General features: G+C 52.9%; 1 protein-coding gene across 22 annotated transcripts in view; it reads left to right on the forward strand.

Moving 5' to 3' along the window:
* LOC115615496 (protocadherin gamma-A4-like) overlaps positions 1-12,659 on the forward strand; it is a 149,782-nt gene that overhangs the window by 121,697 nt on the left and 15,426 nt on the right. For 17 of the 22 annotated variants that reach the window (XM_032920248.1, XM_032920260.1, XM_032920257.1 and 14 more), the window contains one exon: positions 8,755-8,813. In XM_032920248.1, the coding sequence (XP_032776139.1) occupies positions 8,755-8,813 (59 nt within the window). Of the gene's footprint in view, positions 1-852; positions 6,749-6,819; positions 7,891-8,754; positions 8,814-12,659 lie in introns of those variants that run through there. The other 5 variants (XM_032920261.1, XM_032920253.1, XM_032920266.1 and 2 more) reach the window with 5 other exon arrangements.

Genomic DNA, 12,659 nt, shown 5'->3' on the forward strand with positions numbered 1-12,659 from the left:
GGGACTCGGGGTCCCCCCCACTCCGTGCCAATGTTACTGTCTACATCTTTGTGCTGGACCAGAATGACCACGCCCCCACCATCCTGCACCCTGCCAGTGACAGCGATATCCCAGCACCCCAGAGGGTCCCACTATCTGCCCCACCGGGCTACCTGGTCACCAAGGTGACAGCAGTGGATGCAGATGCTGGGCACAATGCCTGGCTCTCATACCAACTGCTGCCACAGTCCACTGACCCCTCTTTGTTCCACGTATCACTGTACACCGGGGAGGTGCGGACAGCACGTGCCTTCAAGGACACCGACATGGCAGCGCAGCAGCTTATTGTCCAGGTGATGGACAATGGTGACCCACCACTCTTCACCACTGTCCCCATCACTGTGATCCTGGAGGAGGCAGCCCTGGAGGAGAGCTACAGCCCTCGGGATTTCCTGGCTGGTACCAAGGAGAAGCCGGACCTGACCCTCTACTTGATCATCGCTCTGGCAGCCGTTAGCACCGTGGCACTCGCCACCGTCACCCTCCTGGCCGCCCGGTGCCTCCGGCGCAGAGGCCGTGCTGCTGCCTCACCCTGCTGCTGGCACCATGAATCACCCTCCCGGGACTTCTTCAAGCACTCCAGCCCCAAACTCCAGCTCAACTCTGACGGCACCCTTAAATACATGGAGGTCACTCTGCGACCCACCGACTCCCCATCCCAGTGCTACAGCACCTGCTTCTCCCCCGGCTCCGAGGGGAGCGACTTCACCTTCCTGCGGCCTTGCCCCCGCCCCGCCACCCTACCGAGGGAACCCGGGGCTTTCTTCTCCGCTACCGGTACGCTGCGGGACCGCGCCCAGGTGAGAGCCTAGGGGCGGGGGAAGGCGGTGCCGGCTCGGGGCTCGCCGGACCGAACCGGACCGAACCGGAGCGGACCGGGCAGTGCCGCGCCTTCCCCCGGGGCCGCCCTTCCTTGCTCCCGCCGGGGCGCGGGGACCGCGGCGCCGCCGCCGCTCGGGGAAGCGCCGCGCAGGTTCGCGCCGCGCGGCAACCGCCTGCGGGTTGCGATTGGCGCCGGTGTTGCTGTCCTGGTCACGGAACGCGGCGATTGGAGGAGCGGCGCGGCGTACGGAGCCAATGGCGGGGCGGCTGCGCGGAGCCCCGGCGCCCCCCGCCCCCGGTGGACCGCGTCCGCCCCGCACAATGAATGGGAGCGGCGAGCGCTGAGCGCGGCCCCGGAGCACGGAGGGGAGCGCGGCCCGGCCGCCCACCCGGCAAGGATGCCGAGGGCGGGGAAGGCGGGCCGGTCCCTGGGGCTGCCGCGTGTCTTCTCTTTCTGTTTGTTCCTGCACAGCTCCTCTGCTCAGATCCGGTACAGCATCCCCGAGGAGCTCACCCGGGGCGCCTTCGTGGGCAATATCGCAAAGGACCTGGGCACTGATGTGGCGAAACTGGCGGCAGCTAATCTGCAGGTACTGTCCGATTCGGATTCGCAGTACTTCTCAGTCAATGTGAACACTGGTGTTATAATGGTCAGCGAGCGGATAGACCGGGAGCAGCTCTGTGGGCAGAACCCACGCTGCTTCCTCCACCTGAAACTTGCCATCGAGAACCCAGTGGAGTTTTACCGCATTGAGGTGGAGATCCTGGATATCAATGACAACCCCCCGGCATTCCCCAGTGATGAGGTTTCCTTGCGGATCTATGAGCTGGCATCCCTGGGTGCCCGCTTCCCCATCCAGCCTGCCCAGGACCCTGATGTGGGCACCAACACCTTGCAGACCTATCACCTGAGTGCCAATGAGAACTTCAACCTCAATGTGAAGGCGCGCACAGATGGTGGGAAGTTCCCTGAGCTGGTGCTGGAGAGGGCCCTGGACCGGGAACTCAGAGCTTTCCACCACCTGGTCCTGACAGCCGAAGATGGGGGCTCTCCACCCAAGTCCAGCAAGACACGCATCACCATTCAGGTCCTGGATGCCAATGACAACCACCCGGTCTTTGACAGACCATCGTATGGAGCCCGCTTGGTGGAAAACTCGCCACTGGGCACCCTTGTGGTGAAGTTAAATGCCACCGATGTGGATGAAGGACCCAATGGAGATATCCGCTACTCCCTCAGCAGCCACAACTCAGCTGCCTTACGCCAGATCTTTGCCATCGATGAGCAAACTGGGGAGATTCGTGTCCAGGGCAACCTGGACTTCGAGGAGGCAACGGTGTATGAGATTGAAGTGGAGGCCAAGGACATGGGGTCGCCAACGATGGAGGAGCACTGCAGCGTGGTGGTGGAAATCACTGATGTGAATGACAACGCCCCAGAGGTCATTCTTACCTCATTCTCCAGTTCCCTGAGCGAGGATGCACCTCCGGGCACTGTGGTGGCTGTGATACACGTCAGAGACAAGGACTCTGGTGACCAGGGCAAGGTCCAATGTCGTGTATCTCCAGATCTTCCTTTCCAGCTGCGTAAGGACTATGAGCACCAGTACTCACTGTTAACAAGTACCCGTTTGGACCGGGAGTATATTGCCTACTACAATGTCACCATCTCTGCCTCGGACCTGGGCAGGCCCCCACTTTCCCGCCACACCATCTTGCCCATCGCCCTGGCAGATGTCAATGACAATGCGCCCCAGTTTGAGCAAGCGTCCTACGAAGTGCTTGTGGCAGAAAACAACGCAGTGGGCAGCGTGCTGGTTACAGTCTCTGCTGCTGACCCTGACTCGGAGCAGAATTCCCGCCTCTCTTACACCATCCTGCGAGCTGGTGGGACAGATCCAGGCCTGGATCCAACTCGCTACCTCTCCATACATCCCACCAGTGGCCAGGTCTCTGCCAAATTCCCTTTTGACTATGAGCAAACCACCTATCTCCAGTTCCACGTGGAGGTCTCTGATGGTGGCTCCCCGGCCCTGAGGAACAGGACGCTGGTTCACATTTTTATAGTGGACCAGAATGACAATGCCCCACAGGTGCATTTCCCCAGGGCCGGGGAGGACTCTGCTACCCAGTTCCGAATCTCCCCCTTCACCACCCCTCCTGCTCTCATCACCAAGGTGGTGGCAATAGATGCGGACTCCGGGCTCAATGCCTGGCTCTCTTACCACCTCGTGGAAGCCACAGACCCGGGGCTTTTCAGTGTGACCCTGCGCTCTGGGGAGATCTGGATCACACGGGCCCTACAGGAGACGGATGCCTCTGCGCATGAACTGTTGGTGGTGGTCCGGGATGCTGGGGAACCCCCACTCTCCACAGCTGTCACACTGGTGGTGCTGGTGGAGGAGAAGGGCCCAGAGGCCTTGCAGGGCTCAGAGGCTCGTGCCACTGATGGTGGGGGTTTACCCACAATTACGCTTTACCTGATTGTGTCCCTAGTGCTCATCTCCACCATCTCTCTGGTGGGACTGGCCACACTGGGAGTGCGGTGCCTCCGGCGGCGCTCAGCGCCTGCCAACCAGGGCTGCTGCGTGGAGAGTGTGAACACGCTTCAGCCCCCACCCAGCCACATTTTTGGGCGCTTGCACTATGAGCCTAAGCAAGGGGACACGGTGATGGGCGTCCAGGTGACAGCCACGGCCCCCCCCGCCCCGCTTTATCGCTCCTGCTTCTCGCCGGTATCAGACATCAGCGAGTTCATGTTTGTGAAACCCTCCGCGGCTCCAGCCGGTGCCAACCTGCCGGATGCCACCCTGTGCAAAGAGGTGAGCTCTGAAGCGTGTGAGTCTGTCCCGACCGCAGCCCCGGCGTCTGCAGGGCTCGGCACCGAACCGGCTCGGGATGCGGCACCCCCCAGCCGCTTTGGGGGGGGTGGGTGCCCGCCGGAGCCCGCTCCCAGCAGCCGGGCGGGGCGGAGCGGAGCGGGGGTTGCCGCTGCCGGGAGTCCCCGGCGCCCTCCCGGCGCTGCGAGGGCGGATTGGCGGCGGCGGGGCTGGGGGGGGCTGCGCCGTGCGTATTTTGGGGAAGGCAGTGATGGAGGAGGAGGGAGAGAAAAAGGAGGAGGAGGAGGAGGAGGAGGAGGGGGCTGTGGAGAGACGTAAAACTGTCACTCGTTCCATCCCCTCCGCTCGCCGACTTTGTGTGTCTTTGCGTGCCGAGAAGCGGCTCCGCCGGCCGGGCTGCTATCGCCCCCCCACCCCCTCCATCCCCCCCCTGCCTGGCTCCGCGGTTCCGGCGGCGGCTTCCTCCCTGCACAATCCGCTCGGATCCCCCCCGGTCACCGGGGTTCCGGCGCGGCGGCGGCGGCTGCCGGGGTCGGCAGCGGGGAGACGGGGGAGGCTGCTCGGAGCCGCCGCCGCTCCGCTCCGCGCTGCTCAGCTCGCGCACCCGGTACGGGATGCTCGGGGGACGGGGTTGGCCATGGCAGCTCCCGCTGCTGCTCGCAGCTCTCTCCTGCCTGGCGGCTTCCAGCAGCGCTCAGCTCCGCTACTCCGTGCCCGAGGACCGAGAGCCGGGCTCCTCCGTGGGCGACCTGGCCAAGGACCTAGGGGTGGAGGTGCGGAGCCTGGCCACCCGCAACCTGCGCCTGGTGAGCGAGGGGGGACAGCGGCACTTCCAGGTGGACTTAGTGGCGGGAGTGCTGCTCCTCGATAGGAGGCTGGACCGGGAGGCACTGTGTGGGCAGAGCCCCACGTGCTCTCTGCACCTCCAACTCGTCATGGAGAATCCCCTCCAGCTCCACCGTATTGAGGTGGATGTCCTCGACGTGAATGACAACGCACCCCAGTTCCCTAAGCCAGAGGTGGTCTTGGAGATCACTGAGGTAGCCAACCCTGGGACTCGGCTACCCTTGGAGGTAGCAGAAGACCCGGACATGGGCTCCAACTCCATCTCTACCTACGAGCTCAGCCCCAGTGAGCATTTTGCCCTGAGTATCAACATGAGGGGAGATGGGGTTAAAATGCCCGAGATCGTGCTTGAAAAAGCACTGGATAGAGAGAAAGTGCCTGTTCATCATTTAACACTGACAGCCCTGGATGGAGGGAATCCGGTGAAATCTGGCACTGCCAAGGTTACCATCCATGTCCTGGATGCAAATGACAACCCTCCTGTCTGTGATCCACCTATATCCAAGGTACACCTGGAGGAGAATGTACCGGTGGGCACTCTGGTCACCAAGTTGAATGTCACCGACCTGGATGAAGGTCCCAACGGGCATGTGGAATATTCTTTCAAAACAAGCAATAATGCACCTGGTAAATTCACCAAGCTGTTTTCCTTAGATCCCCGGACAGGGGAGATCAGAACCAAAGCCCCCCTGGATTACGAGGAATCCAGTGCTTATGAGATTGCGGTTCGAGCCAGGGACAAGGGATCCCCAGCCATGGAAGGGCACTGTCACCTGCGAGTGGAGTTAATCGATATCAATGATAACAGCCCAGAGATTGTTCTGACCTCTCTGTCCAGCCCGGTGCAGGAGGATGCAACCCCTGGCACTGTGATTGCTCTCATTGGTGTGAAGGACAGTGATTCTGGTGACAATGGGCAGGTCCGTCTGCAGATAGCGAAAGAGCTCCCATTTAAACTGGTGTCATCTTTTAAAGAGCATTTCTCACTGGTTACAAATGGTCCCCTTGATCGGGAGAAGGCCAATGGATACAACATCACAGTGAGAGCTGTGGATTCAGGGTTCCCGCAGAGGGCTACACAAAAAACCTTCTACCTCCAAATTGCTGACGTGAATGATAATGCACCAAACTTCAGCAGCCCTTTTGATACAGCTCACATTCAGGAAAACTCTCTTCCTGGAACTTCTGTCTTTTCTGTGTCAGCATCTGATCCTGATGAGGGTAGCAACTCCAAGCTGTCTTACTCCATCTTGGACAATGGGATGCAGGATATACCCATCTCGACCTACTTTCGAATAGACCAGGACAACGGCACCGTCTATACCATGCGAGCTCTGGACTATGAGCAGGACAAGGTGTTCCAGGTGCCTGTGGAGGTGAAGGATGGTGGGTCTCCTGCACTGAGTAGCACTGCTGTGGTCCATGTGTTTGTCCTGGATGAGAATGACAATGCCCCCACCATTGTCTACCCGTCCGTCCCTAAGGGTTCTGCCTTCCACCAAACCATCCCGGTCTTGGCAGAACCTGGCTATCTGGTCACCAAAATTGTAGCTGTTGATGCTGATAGTGGCCATAATGCTTGGCTGTCCTACCAGCTGCAGGAGAGTGCTGAGGCTTTGCCCTTCCAAGTGGAACACCGCTCTGGAGAGATAAGGGTTGCACAGGCTCTCAGGGAGTCAGAAGATCCCCACAGGCTGGTGGTCGAAGTGAGGGACAATGGGACACCATCCCTCTCGGCCTCTGTGGTAATAGTAATTTCTCCAGAGGAAAACAGTGTGCAGGACTTTGCCAAGTCCTTGGACCTCCCCAAATCTTCTCCCAAGGATACCAACCTAACTCTTTACCTCATCATCTCCTTGGTGTCCATTTCCCTTGTGTCCTGTGTGATGTTTGCTGTGGCGGCTGCCCGGTGTCTCAAAGCTGGCACTACCAGCTGGACCTTTGCGGGTTGCTGCCGAGGGACTGGCCGCAAGCCCGCCTCCCATTTCCGTGGGCAAATGAAGCCAGATGGCTTCATCAAGTACCTGGACGTGGGAGGAGCGGGCTTGACCTCCCAGGCACAGAATTACACCTCTTGTTTTTCGCCCATGTCTGACCAGAGTGACTTCCTCTTTGTAAAACCTTTCAGCCATTCTAGCACTGCGGAGACTGTGGCTGCCTATGAGCAGGTGACCAGCACCTTAGCGAGTCCCTGCGATGGGGTAAGAGAGGGGGGGTTCTTGCTGTCCTATCTGCTAAGTGCAATGGTCAGTAATATCCAGGCCAGTTGGCTGTTTTCTGTCTGTCCTTCCACCTGAGAAGGTGGCTTCAGGGAACGTGTGTCACTGTCACCTCCTGGGAGGTGGCAGGTGAAAGCTTTGGCTCGGTTCGATGGATGTGGTGAAGCGGGTGGGCAGCACTATAAAATCAAACACTGTGTGTCTGTAGAACTGGAGTTTTCCCTTGGCCCCGTTCGTACTCTTTTCTTTTTAAAGTGATCCTTAGCATGGTCAGGAACATGATTTTTTGGGGGTGTTTAACTTCTTGATTGTTTTAACCCCTGCTCATTGCAGGGGTCTGGACTAGATGACCTTTGAAGGTCCCTTCCAACCCAAACTGTTCTATGATTTTGCATGGCGTATAAGGAGGTTATCTGAAAGCAAAGTTTGTTGGTGTTTCTTTTGCTTTGTTTTAGAGGTATATTGTAGAAATTGCTCCTTTCTTAACCCCTAAGTGTTATTGAATACTAATTGTGCCCTGGCAAGGTGTCATTTTCCAGATTGGTTATTCTGAGCAAGGGGCTGAATTCACTATTCAGCACTGAACGTAGTGACATCTTTTGCAAGCATCCTGGTGACCTTACGTGCCCTTGGGCTTGCAGAGACTTTAGCCATTTATATTCAGATGTCTAAATATGGATATAGGTGACTGTGTTTAGCTGTAGCTTTTATGAGTTTGGGATATAAAAAGTAAAGTAATTTTGTGTCATAAATGCCTGCCCTAAATTTGAAAGTGGTAATTACAGCAGGAATTCAAAATATAGATTGGGAAGGGCTTATCTAGTGCAGGACTGTGTGTGCAGAAATGTGTATCTCAAATCTGAAGGGCAACTATTTAAACAGCTTCATTTGCATGCAGCTTGGGTACCAGTGGGGCCTCTATTTTAGGGGAGTAATTTATTCTAATATATTCTTTCATCAGAATCATCAAAGCTGTGGAGAAATTAGTGAAATCACATTTACTAAATCAAAATCTAGGTCAGCTCTACCCGTCTTCACTTTTCGTTAGTAATAGCATGTACAAGCAGAATAATCCTATAAAATAGATGTTCCGCTGTATGGATGATGAACTGCTCATTCTGAAGGTAACTGAGAGAAACGTTGTTCTTTCCAGGTAGCATGTTATCATTCTGGAGTTAATTAAGGAGATTATGATTCTCGGAAGTATGTGTCTTCCAGACAGCAAACAGTTCTGCTATTTAGTGCTCTTCACAAAGGCATGATTCAAACAGGAATATACAAGCTTGCTTCATGTCCTTCCTTATTTACAAAATGTCCATTGTCTGATGGTGAAATAACACAGGCAGAAAGTGATATGGGGGCTTACTAATGAAGTGTGCTGCTGTGTCCAAAGTTTATTGTGTCTCCTAAACAAATAATGCTTTTTTTCTTTTGCTGTCGGAAGTTCATTTTTTTTCTCCATGGACAGAAAAATATTGTAATGCTCCGAGGCCACAGCATCTAGGAAAAGTCATTCAAATACAATGTGTGAGATCAAGATCTCAGGCAGGCCTTTTTAAGAACAGAAGAAGGACAGATTAGGAAGGTCTGTTTCCATTTTACCTTCTGGCATTAAAAGCATCTTTCTCAGTATCAACTAACTCTGCCATCACCACCCCACTCCTCCAAGCTCATTACTTTGGTACCATTGCTCCTGCTGAATTGATGCTCTTATCAGTTTATTTCATGCTTCATTTCTTTCACAGCCTGGTTTCCTGAGCTGCTGAGGAAGATTATTCACTGAATGTTTTTTTTCATGCTTTTCAGTATTCATGCTGTTTCAGAAATTCTCAAGAAAGGAGGAGGGGGTGCTTTCCTTTTGTTCTAATTGATTTGCTTTACTTGGAAGGAACATGCTGATATTCCACGCTGAAATAGTCCAGGATCAGTTCGCTTTCATTTTCAAAGGCAAGAATGGAGGTACTAAAACTCTTCTATTTTCTTTGCAGCAAGCTCAGCCTAACACCGACTGGCGCTTCTCTCAGACCCAGAGACCTGGAACAAGTGGGTAAGTGCCTCTTTCTTCATGTATATGTCTGGTGAATGTTTCTTTCCTTTGCATGCCACTTTTAGTGCTGCAAAGTCCTTGACTGGTAGCTCTGAGGATGAGTGTTCCCTATCACTGTTAGAATTGTCTAGCCAAAGAGTCAGAAAGAGTGCTGCTTCTGTGCCAGCTCTGTTTTGTGGTGGCATGAGCTGTTGTTTGCAATGGTGTGTGTGGTTTTGGTGTCTACAGCTCAAAGATAGTCAGGAATCAGAAGGAGCTCCAGGTGAAGTTGTGACATTATTAGGAGACTGGAAAACATGCTTCACAGAGAAAGGTTTATTCTTTGAAGCAGATTTTGAGCATTTAGACTAGATTCTGAATCCAAAATCTTGATTCCTCCTCATGAACAGAGGCCACTAGAAATCACCATGAGTTCCTTTACCAACCATGGAGCCTCAGGTTCTGTGCTGCTGAAGGGTGTTGCCTGCTCTGGCTGTGTAAGCTCCTGTGGGAGCCAGAGGTTGAGTGGCTGAGCCACAGGTCCCTAAAAGCCCCTCTGGAGAAATGTCTCAGCCACATCTAACACAGCAGGATCAGGTCCCTCATGAAATGCTGCTATATGTGCTTTCTCCTGTGGGCTGGTCTGGCTGAATCAGGGTTGAGACCCATGGATCCAACTCTATTTGTTGGGAAGTTTGAAACCTTTCTTGAATTCCTTGGGAAGTGCCATCACCAACATGGGATGGCTCATTCAGGTGAGGAACCCTCTGCATGCTTCCCACTGGAGCTGGGCAACTGGACAGGGGGAGGCTAAGGAAGAAGAAATTAAACGTAATGGTTCAGGAGGCTCACAGGAAGGGTATGTCCTAAGGCCTGGTTTTGCTGTCAAAGCCATGGCTGAGTTTTTGCATGTGGTGTCAAAAAGATAAGCCCTGGAAGCAGAGCAGAGACCTGCCTCCAAGAGTACCCCTTTCTTGACTGTGCGCTCTTGCCTCTGGCCCAACAAAGTTTGCTTTTCTTGGTCCATGGTGAGAAAGCGTTGACAAGAAAATGTTGAGCAGGTGCTCTTCACCTCTCCCATCTTCCTTCCTGGTCCATAAGCAAGAGGTAGGGATCCTCTTCAGAGGGTGAACTTATTTGAGTACCATCAGGGTAAGAAAGGACTTAAACTTGGAGTCCACCCTCCTCTGTGTATACTCCAACCAGACCAGAAGTTATTGTGTATGACCAGACTGCCTCCAGGATAACTTATATGTGAAAACATTGTATTTTGGGGGGAAAACCAAAGGATTATAGCATTGGAGCAATCAAGAGCAAGTTCAGATGTGCTTCCTTGGCTGGCTGTGGAAAAGAGAGAAGCTCGTACCTCTGTGCTTTGTCATTCCTGGTGGACAGGGACACGGTCCCTGGCAGCTCCTGTGGAGGTTTACATGGTGCCACATGGAGTGTTTGGTCTTGGATTTTGGTGTCGGAGCTTGCAGTTAAACATCTGTGGCAGCTGGTTGTGTCTGAATCTTTCCCTGGGCCTGGCTTGATAATTTAACTTAACAGAAAATGAAGAGCCTGCTATAGCCAACTTGTTGCAGTGATTAAGCTTTGTTACTAGGCTCTTCTAGCTGACAAAGCTAAAATGGAGTGAGCCTTTGATGTAAAGCAGATAAAGCATTCCTACTAGAAACCAGCCATGGACTTTAAAACAAAACCATTGCTGGAATAGTTTTCTCAGAGGTCTGTTGAGTTCCCATCACTGAAAACATCTTAATCAGGAAAAATCTTTCTATCCATTTACGCTCTAGTTCCAATGACAATTAACAAAGCTCTGTTAATACGGAAGTACACCAGAGCTGCTGTAATAGTTTTGTTACAGAAGCAAGTAAATGAGCCCCATCAGAGCAAGCTCTATTGCCTCCTCTTCTAGCATCATGCTGGAGCTCATCAGGATACAGAGCTGATGCAGTCCAGACCTACTTAACTCAGTAACAGGAACCTTTTGTCAGGTCATGGGGCAGTGACCCTCACCCTAGCCTCTACCCAAAGCTTTTTACAATTCCAGCCCCTTCCCGGTGCCTAAGGGGGAGCAGCAGCACGTGGGATGGGAAGAGAGAGGGCAGGAGGAGAGGCAGCCTCAGACTGTTCATGGGGAGCTAAACCAGCCCAATGTGTTCTGCTGCATTAGCCATGATGTTATCCCTGGTGATCTGTGACCTGGGTGCCCACAGTAGTCTCTGAAACAGCTGCTAGCAGCTTGTGTCAGTGCTGTTCCTGGAACACGGGCTGCCTAGGCTGGCCCCTGGGTTTGGAGAGGGGTTTTGTCTAAGCGTAGGCTGGTACAGAAATAACTCAGTGGATTTTAATTCCTGCTGTTTTTTCCCACCTGCCTGTGTGCAGATGCCACATTTGCAATGAAACAGCTCTTTTCTAAAAAAAGAAAGAAAAAGAATTATTTTTCCTGTTTTAAGTTAAATCAAGGGAGATATTCTTATTTTAAACCTGTGTCACAACAGTAAAGGATGGAAATAGAAAGTGGTATTATATGTTCAGTGCCCAGTCCTGACGTCTCCCTGGAAATCAAACAGGCAAATCCTGGAGAGCAGTCTGCTCCCTGTTGTGCTCTTACCATGCTATTCCCAGCGTTTTGATGTCTGGTGTGTGAATTCCCCAGGCACTGGCTGGTAGTACACGTATTAAAGAGGTTGTGGGCCTGAGCCCTGCCTGCTGTTACTCCCTCCAATGTTAGCTCACACCATGAGCTCTCTGAACTCAGAGCTCTGCTTGATGCTTGGGGAATACAGGCTACCTATTAGCTGAAAAGATAAAAAAGAGATATGCTTTTAAGTGCGTCTGACCCAAATTAAATAGCAATAAAGACAAGGCAGCTTAGGCTTGTGGTTTGAATGGATCCCGGAAGGAGTCCGGCACTGACCCTAAACCAGAAATCAGGTTTAAACCCATGTTGTGATTTCTCCTTTGCTGTGTTCATGAGAACTGGAGAAGGAACAATTCTGTCTTTTCTCAGCATAGTCCTGCCCACTGAAACAAATCCCACATGTCTCTGAGCACCTGGAGCCAGGCAAAACTCCCGGTAAGCTCAGTAAGGGATGATCTCTCGATCTCATATATCCCTGTTACAGGACAACAAAGAGAATTTGTTCTTTGTCCTGAAACACAGGGGAGCTCTGGTGCACGTGCTTAGGAAAAAAGAGCTCAGACAATATCCTCTGAAAATATGGCAGGGAGTCAAACCTGGGTAGAGCAATTCTCAATTAATCTTATTGGGGAGAAACAGGAGGATAGATATAAATGAATTAATTTAATGATGCTCTTATTTTGTTTTCCAAAAACAAAAAAACACCCATGCTGTCTCTGGGCAAATGTAAATGAATACAGAATGATACCAAGCAGCAGATGCTATTCCCAGACAAATCAGATCAGTGGCTGTAGTGGAGATTACAGCGATGAATTGCCCTAAGCGAAGTAGACGTATAGTCTGGCAGTGTTGCAAGACATCTCTTGGGATCACTGGGGTTTCCTGGGGGAGATTGGGGGTGGCATGTGGGGGGAGAACCCAGGGACTGGGACTGGTACAAGGGACCCATCTTGTTGCTGTTTCTCTAGTTGCCAAAGAGACACCAGACTTGTGCCTTGCACATTCCCGGTACTTGCCTGACCCTGGTAGCTCTTTGTTTTGATTTTTGTGTGATGGTTTATCCAGGAAAACGCTGGACTCAAGTCAGGATTTCCTGCCTGGAGGAGTGGGAAGGGCTCTGTGTTGCTCACAGGTTGGCATGGGAGGGTGAGACATTGGGCTGGGAAGAACTGGTATGTCCTGGGCAGCTCATAGGAGGAGTGGGGACAATCTTAGGAGGA

The sequence above is a fragment of the Strigops habroptila genome, chromosome 12 (genome assembly GCF_004027225.2).
Source record: "Strigops habroptila isolate Jane chromosome 12, bStrHab1.2.pri, whole genome shotgun sequence".
NCBI lineage: Eukaryota > Metazoa > Chordata > Aves > Psittaciformes > Psittacidae > Strigops > Strigops habroptila.